This window comes from Ursus arctos, unplaced genomic scaffold (assembly GCF_023065955.2).
Source record: "Ursus arctos isolate Adak ecotype North America unplaced genomic scaffold, UrsArc2.0 scaffold_19, whole genome shotgun sequence".
NCBI classification, from domain to species: Eukaryota; Metazoa; Chordata; class Mammalia; order Carnivora; family Ursidae; genus Ursus; species Ursus arctos.
Window position 1 is genome coordinate 52,272,570 of NW_026622863.1, and position 17,906 is coordinate 52,290,475.

Genomic DNA, 17,906 nt, shown 5'->3' on the forward strand with positions numbered 1-17,906 from the left:
AGTGAGATTAGCATATGGTGTGTCCATTGAATTTTTCGGTGCGCGTTCTCTGCGTAAAAAGTCCTGAAATAATATCTCTAAACATTTCTGTAACGCGTTACAGATTACACTTATCGGGGATATGGGAACGGCACCTTTAAGGGAAAGCGACCTCAAGAAGACGCAATTTGTAGGCGCCGCCAGCTACGTGGTGGCCTCTGCTCCGGAGCCGCGCAGAGGCCCCTCGCCTGTGTGGTTTCGGAGGAAACTACATTACCCAGGATTCTCCGCGGTGCTGGGCCAATGAAGGCCCGGGAGAGGAGTGTTTCTGTTGGTGCGGGAGACGTCAGGGTGGGATTTCCGTTCCCTCGTTGAGCCGACATTTTGTTTGTTTTTGGATTAACCCAGCAGGTTAGTTTCCAGATCGCTGTGTCAGGCCTAAGTGATACGAGAGAGCAAACGCGAGAGGAGGCGTTGTTTCCCCTGAACAGAGGCGGGCCTGAGGATCGCGTCCTCGCACCTGTCGACCATTTATGACCCCCTCCCCTCCGCGCGCCTTCCCGGTCCACAGGTTCCGGTGGAGGCGGCCGCACTGACGGACGCGGCGCAGGTGGGTGTTGCGTTCTCGCGTCCTCCCGCGACCTCTGTTTCTGAACCCAGAACCTCGAATGAGAGCCGACTCAGGTCCCTGCAGCTTAGGTCCCTGTGTCCAGACAGCAGGGGCGCCCCTGGTTGGGCCCCATTTCAGATCGCCGGTATGGTGGGGTGTGGAAGGACGTCGCGGACGGAGGGGCCAGCATGTGCAAAGGCTTGGGAAGCGACACAAACGGAGCCTTCGGGAAACCTGGGGCCGTTGGTGTGTGAAAGGATCAGAGTGTGAGGAGGAGTTATACCTGCAGTCACAGCTTGAGCAGCTCTTCCGTCATTGTGAGCGTGCCGGGAGGTATGGAAGGTTCTTTTTTTTTTTTTTTTTTTTTCATTTTACTCTTTTTTTAATTTATTTTTTATTTTTTTTAATGATTTTTTATTATATTATGTTAGTCACCATACAGTACATCCCCGGGTATGGAAGGTTCTAAACAGGGGAGGGACGCAATCCGAAGGCTTTAAAAATATTTCATAGACTGCTTATGGAACAAACAAACAAACGAGGTTAGGTGAGGCACAGAAAGACAGACTTAGTCCGAGGTAACACAGCTGTTAGGTGGCCCTAAAGACTTAGGCACAGAGGGTAGGCAGTTAGCCCTGGGTGTTTGTGGCAGGGCAGGGCATGAGCTCCTTCGTGGTTGCTTGTCTCTCACAGTCTCCCTCTTCCCACAGGTTCCAATGAACTCAGAAGTAATTATGGACCCTCTACAGGTGAGGGAAGGGTGTCTGTGCTCTCATCCGTCCCACCCCCACCCACATGGTCTCCAGGATTGTGGTGTCATACAACACCCTACTTACACTCTCCCAGCTCTTGAGTCTGAGGACCCTGGAGATATCCTCAGCCCAGGATTCTGAGTCCAGGCCAGGGGTTATACAGAAGGGTTCCAGTTTTAGGTAACTGTTGGAATAAGATGTGGACAGTTGTTCCAGGTCTAGGAACTAACGTGCATATACTTGGAGGAGAGACTGAGATGGGAATTTTCAAGAAACAACAGGTCTCCCCCGTGTATGGTAGGAATCAGGAGCAGGTGGACAGGAGTCAGGTCTGGAGTGGCCAGCTGACAAGCCAGGCCTCTGTTCTGAGGGTTGTGTAGCCATCGGGGTGTGGAGCAGGGGAGGGAGGTGATCTAATCCAGGTTTTAACAAGCCCCCTCTGGATGCCAAGTTGAGAACAGACTGTATGGTGAGGGTAAAGGGAGCTATGGTGTACAGGAGGAGACCAGGGAGGAGGCTGCTTCAACATTCCACATGAGTGGTAGTAAGGGATGGGCCGGAGGGTAGCTGTGTAGGTGGGAGAAGTGTTGGATCAGATTTTTATTTATTTATTTTTTTGATATGAGAGAGAAAGAGAGAACCCCAAGATTTTAGCCCTTATCAGCTGGAAGGGTAGATGCTCCATCAGCTGGGAAAGTCAGTGGTAGACATAACTCAGATTGGATATTAGGATTTTAAATTTGTTGCCCATGGGAAGAGTCTAAGATGTTCCAGAGAACACCGAATGGAGGTGTCAGGTGACCTGCTGGAGATGGGACTGGACATCTGTGGAGGGGTTCATGATGCAGACATCCAAAAAGTAGAAGATGGTGTGTAGGCGGTTTAGGAGGAGGAATGTACAGTGCAGTGCAGTTAGTGAGCCAGGAAGGTGATGGTGGAGGCCAGTGACTGCGTAGGGGGCCAGAGTCGTGAGACAGAGTATAATCCAAAAGAATAATGCGCACATGCAAAGTAACGTGAACTTAAAGGAGAAAGGTGAGCCCAACTTTGGTTGTCTGATAGCATGATCTTAGCAGCCCCAGGAGAACTGGCTGGCAGGAGGTGGTAGGGCAGAGTGCAGCCCTGCAGGCCAGGCCCAGAGGTTAGATGGTGCCTCTCTGACCACCCGCCTATTGTTGCTGTGGGTGGACACAGTAATCAAAGGAACAATTAGGAGAGTGCGGACACCATTGGCACCCAGTCCCTGTATTTCCTCTGAGTTGAGGAATTAGGTAGGAAGAAGTACAGGAGGGAGATCTGTGGGGGCCTGGATGGGGGTCCTTGGGAGAGAGGCTGCTCATGGACTCGGCTCTCCCCATTGTGGCAGGGACAGGTGAACTTTGAGGACGTGGCCGTGTACTTCTCCCAGGAGGAGTGGGGGCTCCTTGATGAGACTCAAAGGCTCCTGTACCGAGATGTGATGCTGGAGAACTTGGCACTTATGGCCTCGCTGGGTAAGGCCATCACACCCACCCCAGTATCCTGTACTGGGCTCTGCCTCTCCCCTATATCCCAAGGGCAGTCCAGTCCTTCCTGTATCAGAGCTTGTCCTCTCCCTGACTGGGTGCCCTGTCCAGATCCATGCACCCCTGTGCCCCAGTTTCTGACCCCTTCCTCTAGCTGATGTTTCCAATGGCCTGCCTGGGTCAGGAATTGCAGGGACCAGAGTGGTCACCACTTGCTGAGACCACTGAGCTATTTGTGCAAGACCCTACTTTGAGGTTATTTTTCTCATACTTAGTTTTCTTCTCTGGGTTGTGGGTTACCCAGACTAGTGCTGGCCATTTACCTGTCTTGTCTTCTCCTTAGGATATGAATCTTCCATGTCCCGTGGGGTTACCTCACTGGAGCTGGGCAGCAAGCCCTGGGGATCTGACTGGGCAGATGCTACTCCAGCCAGGACCAGAGAGGCTCAGGGTGGGTGTGGCCCTCGGGAATGGGAGTGGGGAAGGATGTGATGTTGGGGCTGGGTTCTGGTCATTCCCTAACCTCTCTCCCCACACTTTATTTTCCCATGTACACACTTGTCTTGTGCTCTGACCTTTGGCCTCTGCCTATTGCCCACCTCTGCTTCCATATCTCACCTGTTCCTCTCCACTGCTCCCTCTGCAGTGCTCCCCAACACTGGCCTATACTTAGTATAGGCACATACCCCAAATAGTCCTTAAATACCAGCTGTTCAGTGGTAGCTATTCAGTAGACACAGCTGCACGGCTCTCACCTGTCCCCAGGTGAAGTGTTCTTCCTGGGTTGTACCCTACAGGCTGTACCCTGTCCTCTCCTGTCAAGGCCTCTTCCATTCCTTTTTTCTTTTTTTTTTTTCCCTTGGACTCTTCCATTCTATGATCTGTAGATGCCAGCTACTGCATAGCAGCCCTTTACTCAACTTGAGCTTGGGCCTCTTGTTCTGACAGCAGTCCTATGACCTTGATTTTGTTTTGGTTAGACACACATTTATAATGAGGCTCCCTCTTCCATCAGTGTCAGTTTGCACTTGTCCTCTCCATTTGTCTGCTTTCAGGTTGTTGGCATGGAATGGAGGATGAGGAGATAGCTTTTGAGCAGAACGTTTCTGTGGGAGTGTCACAGGTCAGGACTCCCAAGGCAGGTCCTTCTACCCAGAAGGCCCGCCCCTGTGAGACTTGTGGCCTGGTCTTGAAAGACATTTTGCACGTGGCTGAGCACCAGGGAACGCACCCTGGGCAGAAATCATACATGTGTGGGGCATGTGGGAAACAATTCCGCTTCAGTGCAAACCTTCATCACCAGAAGCAGCGCAGTGGAGAGGAACCCTTCAGAGGGGACAAGGGCAGCACCTTGCTGGTGAACAGCTCCCCTCCTGAACCATTGGAGATGCCTTTTACTACAGGGAAGGGTTATAAGGACTTCCCAACTAGCTCAAGCATTTTCCAGCACCATGCCCCTCATAGTAAGTGGAAGCCAAACAGTAACACCAAATGTGTGGATGCCTTTCACAGTGGACAAAGGCATTATGAGTGCAGCGAATGTGGGAAAGCCTTCAGCCGCAAAGACTCACTTGTCCAGCACCAGAGAGTCCACACTGGAGAAAGGCCTTATGAGTGCAGCGAATGTGGGAAAACCTTCAGCCGCAAACCCATACTTGCTCAGCACCAGAGGATCCACACTGGAGAAATGCCATACGAGTGTGGCATATGTGGGAAAGTTTTCAATCATAGCTCCAACCTTATTGTACACCAGAGAGTCCACACTGGAGCAAGGCCTTACAAGTGCAGTGAATGTGGGAAAGCCTACAGCCACAAATCCACACTTGTTCAGCATGAGAGTATCCATACTGGAGAAAGGCCTTACGAGTGCAGCGAATGTGGGAAATACTTTGGTCACAAATACAGACTCATTAAACACTGGAGTGTTCATACTGGAGCAAGGCCCTATGAGTGCATTGCATGTGGGAAGTTCTTTAGCCAGAGCTCTGACCTTATTGCACACCAGAGAGTTCACAATGGTGAAAAGCCCTATGTGTGCAATGACTGTGGAAAAGCCTTTAGCCATAAACATGTACTTGTTCAGCACCATAGAATTCACACTGGAGAAAGACCATATAAGTGCAGCGAGTGCGGGAAGGCCTTCAGGCAAAGAGCTTCCCTCATCCGACATTGGAAAGTTCACACTGGAGAAAGGCCTTAGGATGGCAGGGAATACACCGTTTCCTTGTTCAACATAGTGACTGACAGCAGAGAGAAGCTCTGAGATTAGCCTTCGTGAGTAGCCATCAGCCAGAAGTTGAAGCTCATACATTAAAGCATGTTCTGAATGCCACCTATGTGGGAAGCTTTCTGGTGCAGTGTTGCACTCTGTAACCTGTCCAGGAGCCTTGCCAGAGTTCTGTCACTGCCCGTGTCTCTGAAAAACAAAACAAAACAACAGCCATGTATGGAATGGCAGAGTCCCACATTGTGTGTAAGTCCCCCAAACGTTTTCTAATAGGCAGACCTCTGCTCCTCCTCCCTTCCCTAGAGGGAGTCATCAGTACCTGGAGCCCATTAAGGATCCTCACCCCTTCCTGCCTTTTTCTCCACCAGCTAGTACAAGCATGGACGTGACCTAGTTTTGGTCAGAAGGTTGCAAGCTTTGTTCTGGCTGCTTGCGAAGAAGGTTTCCATTTTTCATGGGCTTTGTCGGTCTCATTTTGCACTCATGATAGACTTGTCCAGCCTCCAAGTCACCTGCCTTAGGAATTCCCATCTCATATTGTTTTGTTTTTGCAACAAATGTCTTAGGTTTTAAACTATATTTTGGGGGATTCTGTTCACTCTGTCCATTGTATCGAGAACAGAAGGGGTTCTGCCAGCACGAAGGAAGGAACAGCTTTTGTGAGAGCTCCAAATGTTGTGTCTCAGTGGTGTTAGCAGAATGGCAAGCAAAGAACAGCTCTCATTTTAGCCTAACTTGCATTACTGCTGAAGGCCTCCTATGAAAGAATACTGATCTTGGTGGGCCTAATCTTTTGGCCTGTATGCCAAGATTATTTGTGTGATCAAGGTCACCCTGAGCAGTGGGCAGTTGTGACAGCCTCTGGTGTATCTGGGAGCAGTATGAATTGGTTGCCTTGATCCAGAGGGATGTTTCATAGTCCCATATTCTCTTGATGAGAACTTGACCCTCTGGGACCTGCCAGTGCCCCCCTGAAATCTATTATTTAGTAGGCAGATGTCACTGTCCCCTAAAAAGACTAGATAGGTATCATAATTGGCACAGAGATACTGATTAATCTGGAGTTAGGAGCAAACTGTAGGGAATGTGACTCAAAAAGGTACATCCACATGTTACCATCACTATGGCTTTGCAATGAGGTTTTACAGAAATTCTCAGGATTCCCATATTAGTGTCTCTTATGGTTATGGTCACTGTTAGAGCAATCAATCGAAGCATTTTCTGCAATTAACGGCACATATTTATAGTATACAGTTTGATAAGTTTTGATACATGTTTGTACCTGCGAAGCCAAGTTTTCTTATTTGTCCTACAGTCCCTCTCCCCCTTACCCATTCCCAGGCAACCGTTCATCTTGCTTTCTGTCACTGTAGATTTCTTTGCATTTCCCAGAATTTTATATCTATGGAAAAATTTAGGTACACAGGTAACACTTTAATACGTACTCTTATGTACCTGGCTTTAACGCTGCATAATTATCTTGTGACTCATCAGTGTCCTGTGCATCAGTAGCTCATTCCATTGCTTTCATACTTTTGCTGAAAGTGTTCCATTTTAGAGACAGTTCCAAATCAAGTGATCCGGTAGAGAGCTCACACAAAAACAAAACCACAGTATCTGTTAAAACCTTTTCCTAGAAGTGATGTGTTAACATTCCTGACTTATTCTAAGTGGAAGGGGACTCCACAACAGGTAGGGATGTCTAAGAGAATCTCTTGGATAGTGGTTACCACAGTCTTAGGGCTTTTTTTTTCTTTACACTTTTAGTCTTTTAATGATTAATTACATTGACTAATTTTAAAAACTTAAACCGACCTCACATTTCTAAGGTGAGCCCCATTTGGTCATGATGTGTTCTTTTTATGTACTTTTGTATTTATTTGCCTTTTTTTTTTTTTAAGATTTTTGCATTTATGCTCCTGCGGGATGTTAGTCTCTAATTTTCCTTAATGCCTGGGTTTAGTTGGTATCACCATAATACTGGCTTTACACATTATGTTGGTTAAGTATTCCCCGATTTTTAATTTTGCGGAACAGTTTGTGAAGAATTGGTGTTATTCCTTGTTTTGGAGAATTCACCAGTGAAATAATTGGGTCTGGAGTTTATTTTATGGGAAGATTTGTAATTACAAGTTTAATTTTCATAGTAGATATAGATCTATAGAAGTTATCTTTTTTCCCCTACAGTGTGCATTGGTGGTTTGTGTCATTTAAGGAGTTCATTTTATTTAAGCAGTCAAACTTTTTAAACTATTCTCTTACTATTTTACTACCTGCAGAATCTTTACTGATGCCACCTCTCTTATTCCTGTGTTAACCTTAAAAATAAAACTACCAGTTATTTTACCAGAAAAAAAAAAAGTTTATTAGGGAATAGCTGAGATTGCAACCCAGGACAAGTGAGTTTTAGCAAAACCATAAGCAAGTCCGGAGAACAAAGGTGAAGAATGCTTTTTTATAGAGGAAAGGGGAAGTTAGGAAGGGCTGTTATAAACTAAAAGTCCCAGTTTTACTGGAGTAAACTGGGTGTTGGAACTACAGTGGTTTCTCATTGGCTGAGCGGTTACTGTCCCTAATTGGCTGCGTTGTTGCCAGGGTGAGGAAGAAATCTTCCTTCCTCCTGCTAGGTTAATAAAGTAGTATTGGCTTGCAAGGTCCATCTCTTCCTGTTGGGTTTGCAATTGACAACTAGTGCAAAACATGAGAGCACCCTGTGCTGTCCTCCCGACTCCATTCTAAATGAGGTTTCCTTTTATTAATTTCCACATTTCCCCCCTTTTGATTAAGATCTTTCTTTGAATGCATTGCCGATCAGTACTCAGAGTCTTTATATTTACTGGTTTTGTCCCTCAGTACTAGGAAGGTTGTCATGTCCAAAATTGGAAGGAAAGTGCGTTGCAAGTGGAAACCACTTAAGGCCACATTTGAGGAATAAGGAAGGTTAGGAGGGAGAAACTCAGATTCTTGAAGCATCGAGCCAGCATCACCTTATTGGGTGATCATTTTTTAAAAATTTAAAAAGCTCAACAGTCAACAAAATACAAAAAATTATACACAAATTAGAAGTTACAATTTCAAATTGTATGACGGTTCTAAACAAGGACCCTAGGTCTGAAAGTCAAACAAAATATTTATTGGCACTTACTCCAACTTAGGGGAGAAAGGTTCTTCCTATGAAGGCAAACCCAGAGTGATGTATTCCTCTTGGAAGTGTTTGTTTAAAGTGATTGTGAAAACAGACTAGCGAATACTGCAAGAGCACACTGAAAGAGTGAACCAAGTGCATTTGGGAAGATAGAGCACGGATATGAACATGAAGCAAGAGCTGATGAACTTTTTGCAAAACAACAAGACTTCAAAGATGTTTTAAAATAGTACTGTCATCTCAAAAAACTATTTGAAAGCAAATGGGTTATTGCTAATACAGCCTGTAAGGTTGCAAATTTAGAGACCATGAATTAGGAGATGAATCTAAAGTCCGTTAATAGTTCAGATGAAAGAGACTTCTGAATTCTGAACCTTCTAAGCCATAAAAAAAAGTAAGTGAAAATTAACTTGTCCCAAGATCATGAGGCTGTTTCTGAAAGGCCACAATCAAAAGATGTTCCCCTTTTTTGCCAGGGCTTGGAAAATGCAGACGGGCACTGTCTTCCCATTAAAGAAGAAGCTACAGTGAAAAAGGTACACAGGCTTGTTTTGCACATCTTGGGAAAGCTGTCGTCAGATGTCTTCTTTGATTCCAAGAAATCTTTACTTTCAAGTCACCAGATGATGTGCAGAGCCAATCAAGGGTCGGTGCTTTCTTTAGAGGTGTTACAGAAACCCAAGAGTCTGTTCCCTGGAGTTTGGTGGCACAAGAGTTGGTTAGCCGTTCCCGACGGGCCTTTCTAGTGGGGCTGAAGAGTCCAGAGGCGTCTTTTCTAACCGCCCGAATCTCCAGGTTGCCCAGTATGATGCCTAAGGTCACTGGGCAGTGCTTTGTGAGAAGACTGCTCCACCAAGGCATGCTTATCTTTACTAGACGTAATTAGGCCTTCACACAGTGTTCTCAACTGTGGGTCAAAGAAGGCAGGGGCCAAGTGCTTTGGACATCGTGTGACTACCTCAAAGGGTGAAAGTCTATGAGTTCCCGAGGGGGTGGATCTGAGGCTTCGAAGATTTCACAGCCATGGCCAAGGTATTGGAGAGTCTCTAGAAGTTTTGCCAACTGAGTCTTAATAGTGCCATTAGTGCATTTAGCGAACTGAGGATTGAGGTTGATATGCACAATGAAAGTGTCATAAAACTGGCCAAGCACAGAAATGTCAAAATACCTGGCCAGTAAAATGGGTTCTCTGGCCACTATGAAGTTTGAGAGAGGTTTTCCATACAGGGATAATCTTTACTCTTTTTAAAAAAGATTTACTGAAAAATAAATAATAAAAAAATTTTTAAAAAAGATTTACTTATTTTAGAGGGGGGGGGGCAGAGGGAGAGAATCTTCAAGGAGACTCCCCAGTGGGTGCGGAGCCTGACATGGGGCTTGATCCCACAATGCATGAGATCATGACCTCAGCCAAAACCAAGAGTTGCACACTCAACCGAATGAGCCCCAAGCACCCCTATGGATAACCTTATCCAAGAGCCACAGAGGAGGCACTGGCCTGTTTTCAAGGGAAAGCTATGATCCATGAGAAAACCCACAAATCACACCTAAAACATTTATAACCATGAGATGGGGTAAGCTGTATGAAACCCATTTGCCAAACCTGAAATTGTGTTGGGTACTTTGAAATGCCCAGGGTCAGTATGGACAGGTACCTGAGATTGTATTTTGGACAGGTGGGACAAGTGAGGTAGGTATGTTAGTGGACTTCTTAACCTTTTCTCAGCAACATTGGTTCATGAGTGCTATCATTTTGTCAGTAGACCAGTGGTTTAACGAATATTCATTTGTTTTTTTAAAGATTGATTGATTGATTGATTTAGAGAGCCTGCGAGTGGGGGAATGGGCAGAGGGAGATGGAGAGAGAATCCTCAAGCAGACTCCCCGTTGAATGTGGAACCAGACACAGCTAAGTCAGAGGACCCCAAGATCATGACCTGAGCCAAGATCAAGAGTTGGCCCGTTAACTTACTGAGCCACCCAGGCGCCTGTAATGTGTATCCATTTGTAAGTAGTGGAAATTTCAGAACTTGTGATATGGCTGAATTGTTATTGGGCTCAAACCAGAGTTATCTCTTTTTAGTAAGGCAACAATTACGTTTCCAGTATTGTTTTTCCCTCTTTGTTGCCAATTGCTGGGTATCTCCTGTCAATTTTTCCAACATTTACCTTTTTGGAGAACATCCCTTTGGACCACGACAAAGGTCTGGGTATTGGTTTCCTTGAGAGCGGCATTTGTGGCAGAGATACTGGTGCGGTGGGTTACTTCGTCCCCGGCGAGTTGTGTCTGGAATGCCCGGAACTTGAATAATACCCAGAGCAGCTGGCGGAAGTATGGCATCTAATAAATTTTGGACATAGGAGCCGTTCTTAACATTATTCCCATCAGAGGTAAGGACACGTTGTTTCCATGACATTCCAAAGTCGTGAGCTACCCCAAAGGCATATTGGCTATTGGCATAAATGTTTGCGGTTTTACCCTTGGCTAAAGGTACAGCTGCATTAAGGGCATAGAACTCAGCTTTCGGGCTGAGGTAGCCAAAGCTGAAGGTTCCACATCAGTGACTTCAAAGGGAGTTGCAGTGGCCTACCCAGCACAGTATTTACCATTTTCCTTCTTTAAGAACCATCAGTAAACCATGAACAAAATAGGCATTGGTTAGCGGAGTTTCCCGTAAGTTCTCATGGAGAGTCAAAAGGTAACCTGTCAACGTTAAGCACTTGTGAGGGGTTTCGTCTGGATCCAAATGTAGTCCTTGTTTCAAGATCAGGCACCCTAAGTATCTAACCTGAGACTGAGTAAATTGCAATGTTTTCTTTGGAGACTTTATGTCCCTTTAAGGCCAAAAGCTTAAAACAGGTTAGGTGTGGTCTTCCTGTGAAGAGGTTTGAGAAGGAGAGCAGAGAAGCAAATCATCTACATCTTGCAACAAAGTAGACCCTGCAGAGAACTTTCTATCATCCAAATCAAGTTGTAAGATTTGTGAAAAGTAAGAAGGTCTCTGTGAAACCTTGGGGCATGACTGTCCAGGTGTGGTTCTGTTCTTTCCAAGTGAAAACAAAACGATATTGGCTAACCTTATCAAATGGAATACTAAAGATTTTGTTTACTGTGGGCATGGATGTTAGCAGCAGGTGGGAGTTCGGAACAACAGGGTGCTGAGGGGTAACCGGTTACTTGGTATTTGGTCCTGGACAAACCCCCATCCTTGGCCTTTGGGTTTTCTCACAGTTAAGACAGGAGTGTTATGGAAAATAAGGCAGGGGATAATGAGACCTTATAATCTATTATGGGCTTGATACCCTGAAGGGCTTCTTTATTTATAGGGCATTGATTATGGGAAGAGGTTTTGAATCTTGATGGGAGGTACACTGTGGATTTTGCCAATATCTGTTGAGGATTTTTCCCAGAGAGAGGATGGTAGCTGATACAATAGGAACACACGACCAGTATCTCCAGAGTCGGTTGTAGTGCTGTCAGAGACAGAATAAGAGATGTCAGATAGTCATTTAGTTCTCCTGATTGGCTATTTTGATTACTACTGTAAAATTCTAGAGTTATTCCGCCTTTTGGGGAGAAAGTCTGGCATGATACTTTTCTAAGAAATCTTGGCTCAGGGGCGCCTGGGTGGCACAGCGGTTGAGCGTCTGCCTTCGGCTCAGGGCGTGATCCCGGCGTTCTGGGATCGAGCCCCACATCAGGCTCCTCTGCTGGGAGCCTGCTTCTTCCTCTCCCACTCCCCCTGCTTGTGTTCCCTCTCTCGCTGACTGTCTCTATCTCTGTCGAATAAATAAATAAAATCTTTAAAAAAAAAAAAAAAAGAAATCTTGGCTCAATAAGTGAATAGGGGCAGAGTACGGAGAAAATGGGTGAGTAGCTCTCAAAGGGCCTAGACAGAAGGGAGTAGGTACAGACACGGGCTCCTGTTGAAGTCTGTTAGAGAACCCCCACTGTCTGAACAGCTCTCGTACTCTGAGGCAGGGGCAGCTTTATAGCAGTGGGGTTACACACTGAGAATGTAGCTCTCGTGTCAATGACAGAGATTCACTCCCAAACCGGAAAATAGTTTCTCCAAGCTGACTAAGAGGGAGGATTGGAAAGAGCCCCTGTAGTTCTCAGACGCCCATCATTGGGAATTAGGAAGACATTAGTAAGGTTGGCTAAGGGCTGAAGGTTCCTGGAACAGTCAAATTTGTAACAGTCTGTTTCCCCCCCCCCAAAAAATGCTGGCTTTTTGCAAAAATAGCAACTAGCAGGGCTTTTGTTTTGTTCAGGGACTATCATTTGCTAGGGTCAAGAACTGAGAATTTTGGTGGTCTTTTAGGTGACTCATCTGGGATGTGAGTGGGCTGGTTTGCCATATTAACAAAATCTGGAGTGGGCGATTTCCCATTCCATCTGATCCTTTTAACTAAAAGAGAAAGATCCTGGTTCAGTCCATTAATAAGCATAGAGTCAAATGCTACCCAGGTGGATCAACATCTAAAAGTAGACCAGAATATTCTTAAAAGACAATTTTGTGTTTGTCGTAATAGTCATAAACAGTTTCATCAGGTTTCTGTGTGCAAACCTGAATTTTGTTGCCATGTGTCTGCAGACAAAGAAGATGAGATAGAAGAGAAAAAGAGGCCTCAGGCCATTTTGACTTCTTTAATTGTTTGCTTCAGTTAATTTAGAAACGGTATGTTACAAAGAGACAAACTTAGAACCCTGAATACATCTGGAAGACTTGAGATACCATGTAAGACAGGCATCCCATTCAGGGTTTTTTGTTTGTTTTAGGAACTGCAGCTTTCTAATTGAATTTTGAGTAAAATAAGTAAGTTTGGGGAGATCAAAAGTTCCCCAAAATGGCCACTGAAGCTCTAAATTTCTTGTGGTTAAGTCAGTCTATGTATTCATAAATGTGCTTATGAGTGATCATAGTTTTTAAACATAAAACTGGAGTCCCCAGTAGGGAGGGCTGCCCTCAAAAGCATTTTGATGACTGGGATCTCATTCCTTAGAGGTTTTTCAGGACGGTCTGGTTCAGAGACTGGCACAGTCACAGCAGGAACGGTCTGATCCCGAACGGGAGTGGAACTGAAGGCTGGCGCCGTTCCAACCAGAATTATCTGATGCACCAAAAATGACCTGGACTGAAGGTCTACACATTTCAAACTGGCACAGTAATGACAGGAACAGTCCAATCCCAAAAAGGAGTTGGACCAAAGGCCAACACAGTTCAAAATGGCACAGTTCCTACAGGAGCATCCGGTTCCAAAAAGGAGTCGCAGTTCCAAAGGCTCGCGCAGCTCCAGCAGTCAGATTCCCGTTCCGAACATGACTTGCACCGAAGGTCAACACAGCCCCACCAGGAATGGTCCAATTCCGAAAAGTTGCACCAAAGGCCAAACAAGGACAGTCAGAGATTTTTTTTTTTTTAAGACAAGGCCTTAAAACATCCTGAATAAGGGCTGGAGGGCTCAGACACAAAGCATGGAGCTTGAAATCCAGAAGAAAATTTACCGTCAAACCCCAGGATTGGTGAGAAAGCAATAACAGTCAGCTTTGTGGGTACCAACACCTGTTTGTTCACCAGCCTGAGAGTTGTTGGGGGTCTTCTCTGGATCCCTTTTGGTCCAACAACTAACCTTAACTTTAAAAATAAAACTGCCACTTATTTTTACCAGCATAGAAGGGGGTGGTTATGGGGGAATAGTTGAGACTTGCAGTCCGGACAAGCAAGCTTCAGCAAAACCTTAGGCAAGTCCAGAGAACAAAGGTGAGGAATGCTCTTTCACAGAGGATAAGGGAAGTTGGGAGGGCTGTTATAAACGAAAAGTCCACTGGAGTAAACTGAGAGTTCTAAGTATAATGGCTTCTCATTGACTGAGCTGCCGCCATCATTGGCGCGGCTGTTGCCAGGAGAGAAAGAGATGTAACTGACTCCTGGGGGATAGTAAAGTGGTATTGGCTTGCAAGGTCTGACTCTTCCTGTTGGGTCTGCAATGGACAACTAGTGCCAGGTATAAGAGCTCCTCCTGCTGTCCCGAGTCCATCCTAAAGGAGGCTTCCTTTTTGTGACTTTTCATACCTTATATTGGTAATGTCTATACCTCTCTTTTTCTTGATCCAAAGTTTATCACTTTTATTATCCTCTTAAAGCACTTGGTTGCGCTGATTTTTGTTTCATTTTTTTTTCTAATTTGCCTTTTTTTTTTTAAAGCATTGCCTTTTGCTTTTGTTTAGTTTTTTTTGTAATTTCTACACCCAACATGGGTCTGGAACTCACGACCTGGAGACCAAGAGTTGTGTGCTCTTCTGACTGAGTCAACCAAGCACCCTGCCTTTTGCTTTTACTGGATTTCATTTCCTTTGCTACTTTTTAACATGGAAGCTGAGATCCTTTTTAGAAACCTTTTTTCCTAATATAGATGCTTAATACCAAAAGTGGTCCTGTAAGAACTGCTTTAGTTGTCTCCCATAGAACTTAATACGTAATGTTTTCATTTTAATTTGAAATCTCTCACAGTTTCCTTTCAAATTCCTTCTTTCACACCTGGCTCATTTTAGAAATGCGTTATATCAAATATTTGGAATTTTCCTTATCTTTCTTGTAATGTATTTCTAATTTCATTCCATTGCATTCAGAGTACATACTTTATGACTTGAATTATTTACATTTGGGACTTCTGGATGGCTCAGGCGGTCAAGCATCTGCCTTGGACTTGGGTCTTGATCCTGGGGTCCTGGGAACAAGTCCCACATCGGGGTCCTTGCTCAGCGTGCAGCCTGCTTCTCCCTCTGCCTGTCAGTCCCCTGCTTGTGCTCTCTCTCTGACAAATAAATAAAACCCTAAAAAAAAGAATTGTTTACATTTATTGGGACTTGGTTTATGACTCAGAATATGGGCTCTCTTATGTTTCATGTTAACTCGAAATGAATGTATATTGTACTGTTTGATGGAGGGCTCCACAAATGCCAACTAGATTAATATGGTTGATAATGTCTAAGTTTTCTGTGTCCTTACTGATTGGGGGGGGGGAGGGTGTCCTTTCAACCTTTTTTTTTTTTTTTTGGAAGATTATTGACATCCCTGAATATAAAAGTGCATTTGCTGGGTACCTGGGTGGCTCAGTCGGTTGAGCATCCGACTCTTGATTTCAGCTCTGGTCATGAGCTTGGGGTTGTGGGATTAAGCCCTACACTGGGCTCCCTGCTGGGTGGGGGGGTCTGGTTGAGATTCTCTCTCCCTCTGCCCCTCTCCTCCCAAATAAATAAATCTTTAAAAAAGGTAAAAAAAAAAAAAGTGGATTTGCCTATTTCTCTGTGTATAATATATTAGTTTTACTAATTTATTATTTTTTTACTAATTATTGTTAATTTACTAGTTTTACTAATATAATATATTAGTTTTTTATTTATGTATTTTGACCTCTTTTAATTAGGTGAATAACAATTTTCTACTGTTACGTCCAGTTCATAAGCAGGCCTCTTTATCATTAAGAAATGACCCTCTTTTTCTTTAGTAATATTCTTTGCTCTAAAATCTTTGTCTGATATTGTTAACATGGTATAATTTTGGGTGAGCACTCACTTTTGCCTTTTGGGGGTACTGAAAATATATTTCTATAGATAGTCTTGATTGTTTTTTCTGTTGCATGGTTAATGTCTTTGGAAACTATATGATCTTTTTTGGTCTTGATTCTAAACCTTTTTAGATAGAATTATTACAGTGTTCATTTTAAGGCTAATTTCTCTCCCACCACTGAGACATAACCATTCTATATTCTTTACCTGATGCTTCATGAGCTTCCCTGCTTAAACCGGTTGGAACAGTTCTCTATATTAGTCTTCGAATTGTTTCCTCTTATCCTTTTTTTTTTTTTTTTAAGATTTTATTTATTTGACAGAGGGAGACAGCCAGCACGAGATGGAACACAGCAGGGGGAGTGGGAGAGGAAGAAGCAGGCTCCCAGCGGAGGAGCCTGATGTGGGGCTCGAACCCAGAACGCCGGGATCACGCCCTGAGCCGAAGGCAGACGCCCAACCGCTGTGCCACCCAGGCGCCCCTCCTCTTATCCTTTTGAGTGTTCCCTCCACCCAACCTCTGGTCGTTTCCTACATGTATATACAGCTTAGTACTCAGCCGAATACTTGAGGATGACCCTGTGTATGTATCTGAAGTTCTCTTTCTCCTGCACTGTGCTCTGTGGATTGGCAGACCCAGATTCCAAACTCTGTGTCTTTAGGTCAGCGTGACTTCTGGGGTTTGCCTGAATTTACCATCTTGCATTAAGTTGTTTGCCTAATGTCCTGTGTGTTGAGAATTGGTTTCATAGGGATGCCTGGGTTGCTTGGTTGGTTAAGTGTCTGCCTTCAGCCTGAGTCATGATCTCAGGGTCCTGGGATCGAGTCCCCAGTCGGAGTCTGCTCGAGATTCTCTCTCTCCCTCTGCCCCTCCCCTCAAGTAAACAAAATCTTTAAGAAAAGAGAATCAGTTTCATATACTTTGTTAATTTGTAAAAAGATTTTCAGGAAAACTTTTGAACCCCTCCAAAGCAGATAGCTTGAATAAATAAGTAAAATTGTAACACCTCCAGACCCAACAGGAAAAAAGGGAAACCGCATATTACAAATATGAGCAAGGAGGGGCGCCTGGGTGGCCCTGACGGTTAAGCGTCTGCCTTTGGCTAAGGTTCCGGCATCCCAGAGATACCGTGAGTCCTGGGATTGAGCCCCACATTGGGCTCCCTGCTTCTCCCTCTGACCCTCCCGCCTCTCGTGGTGTCTCTCAAATAAAGAAATAAAAATCTTTAAATAATAAATATGAGCGAGGAAAGGAAGTACAGCACTAGATACCTTTGAAACATATAATGGATAATGTGCAGATATTTTAAACAGCTTTCTCAGAAAATGAAAATTTGGAGGACAAAAGTTCTTTGAAAGATACCAACTTACCAGGCCCACTCAAGAATAAATAGATAATCTGAAAAATCCTTTGTCCATTAAAGATATTTAATTAGGGTCGCCTGGGTGGCTCAGTTGGTTAAGCGTCTGGCTTTGGCTCAGGTCGTGATCCCAGGGTCCTGGGATCGAGTCCCACATCAAGCTCCTTGCTCAGCAAGGGAGCCTGCTTCTCCCTCTGCCTACCCCTCCCCCTGCTTGTGCTCTCTCTGTGTGACAAATAATAAATAAAATCTCTTAAAAATTAAATATGTAGGGGCGCCTGGGTGGCTCAGTCATTGAGCGTCTGCCTTCGGCTCAGGGCGTGATCCCGGCGTTCTGGGTTCGAGCCACACATCAGGCTCCTCCGCTGGGAGCCTGCTTCTTCCTCTCCCACTCCCCCTGCTGTGTTCCCTCTCTCGCTGGCTGTCTCTATCTCTGTCAAATAAAAAAATAAAAATCTTTAAAAAAATATGTAATTAGTATCCCGAGTTTCTAGTAGTGCTAACCTGTGTATAAATGTAAGAAACCTTCTCACTAAAAACTTCGGGCCAAGATGGCTTTGCCAATGAATCCTACCAAATATTTAATGAAGAAATAACTAAATTCTATCAAACTCTTCCAAAAAAAAGTAATAACCTGGAACACTTCTCAGTTAACTTTATAAAACCAATATTGTCCTGATAGCAAAACCAGGTAATGATAGGAAAAGAAAATTACAGACCAATATATGAGCATAGATGCACACACACACACTAA

The 17,906-nt window shown here is 44.6% G+C and overlaps 2 protein-coding genes across 5 annotated transcripts in view; one reads left to right on the forward strand and one right to left on the reverse strand.

The window, feature by feature from the left end:
• Positions 1 to 347: 347 nt before the first annotated feature.
• On the forward strand, positions 348 to 9,511 carry ZNF772 (zinc finger protein 772). 4 transcript variants are annotated; one of them, XM_026489369.4, is made up of 6 exons: positions 348 to 589; positions 693 to 922; positions 1,300 to 1,338; positions 2,708 to 2,834; positions 3,190 to 3,297; positions 3,902 to 9,511. In XM_026489369.4, exons 3-6 carry the CDS (start codon positions 1,306 to 1,308, stop codon positions 5,044 to 5,046), a joined length of 1,413 nt encoding a protein of 470 aa, XP_026345154.1. In that variant the 5' UTR covers positions 348 to 589; positions 693 to 922; positions 1,300 to 1,305; the 3' UTR covers positions 5,047 to 9,511. The 4 variants fall into 4 exon arrangements, with proteins under 4 accessions (XP_026345154.1, XP_026345157.1, XP_048080066.1 ...); XM_026489372.4 differs by having other exon boundaries at positions 348 to 922; positions 2,714 to 2,834; XM_048224109.2 differs by lacking the exon at positions 693 to 922.
• Positions 9,512 to 10,439: 928 nt separating this feature from the next.
• The window catches only part of LOC113247989 (zinc finger protein 551-like), a 37,125-nt gene continuing 29,658 nt past the window's right edge, over positions 10,440 to 17,906 (reverse strand). The window contains exon 6 of the transcript XR_008960036.1: positions 10,440 to 11,692. The gene's annotated coding sequence lies outside the window, so the exon portion shown is untranslated. The remainder of the gene's footprint in view (positions 11,693 to 17,906) is intronic.

What these genes read in the sequence shown, in the direction of transcription:
- ZNF772 (XM_026489369.4), top strand. Translation starts at nt 1,306, where the DNA reads ATGAACTCAGAAGTAATTATGGACCCTCTACAG. An exon ending in GGCACTTATGGCCTCGCTGG is followed by an intron (nt 2,835 to 3,189) that starts GTAAGGCCATCA and finishes TCTTCTCCTTAG; the next exon opens with GATATGAATCTTCCATGTCC. An exon ending in CAGGACCAGAGAGGCTCAGG is followed by an intron (nt 3,298 to 3,901) that starts GTGGGTGTGGCC and finishes GTCTGCTTTCAG; the next exon opens with GTTGTTGGCATGGAATGGAG.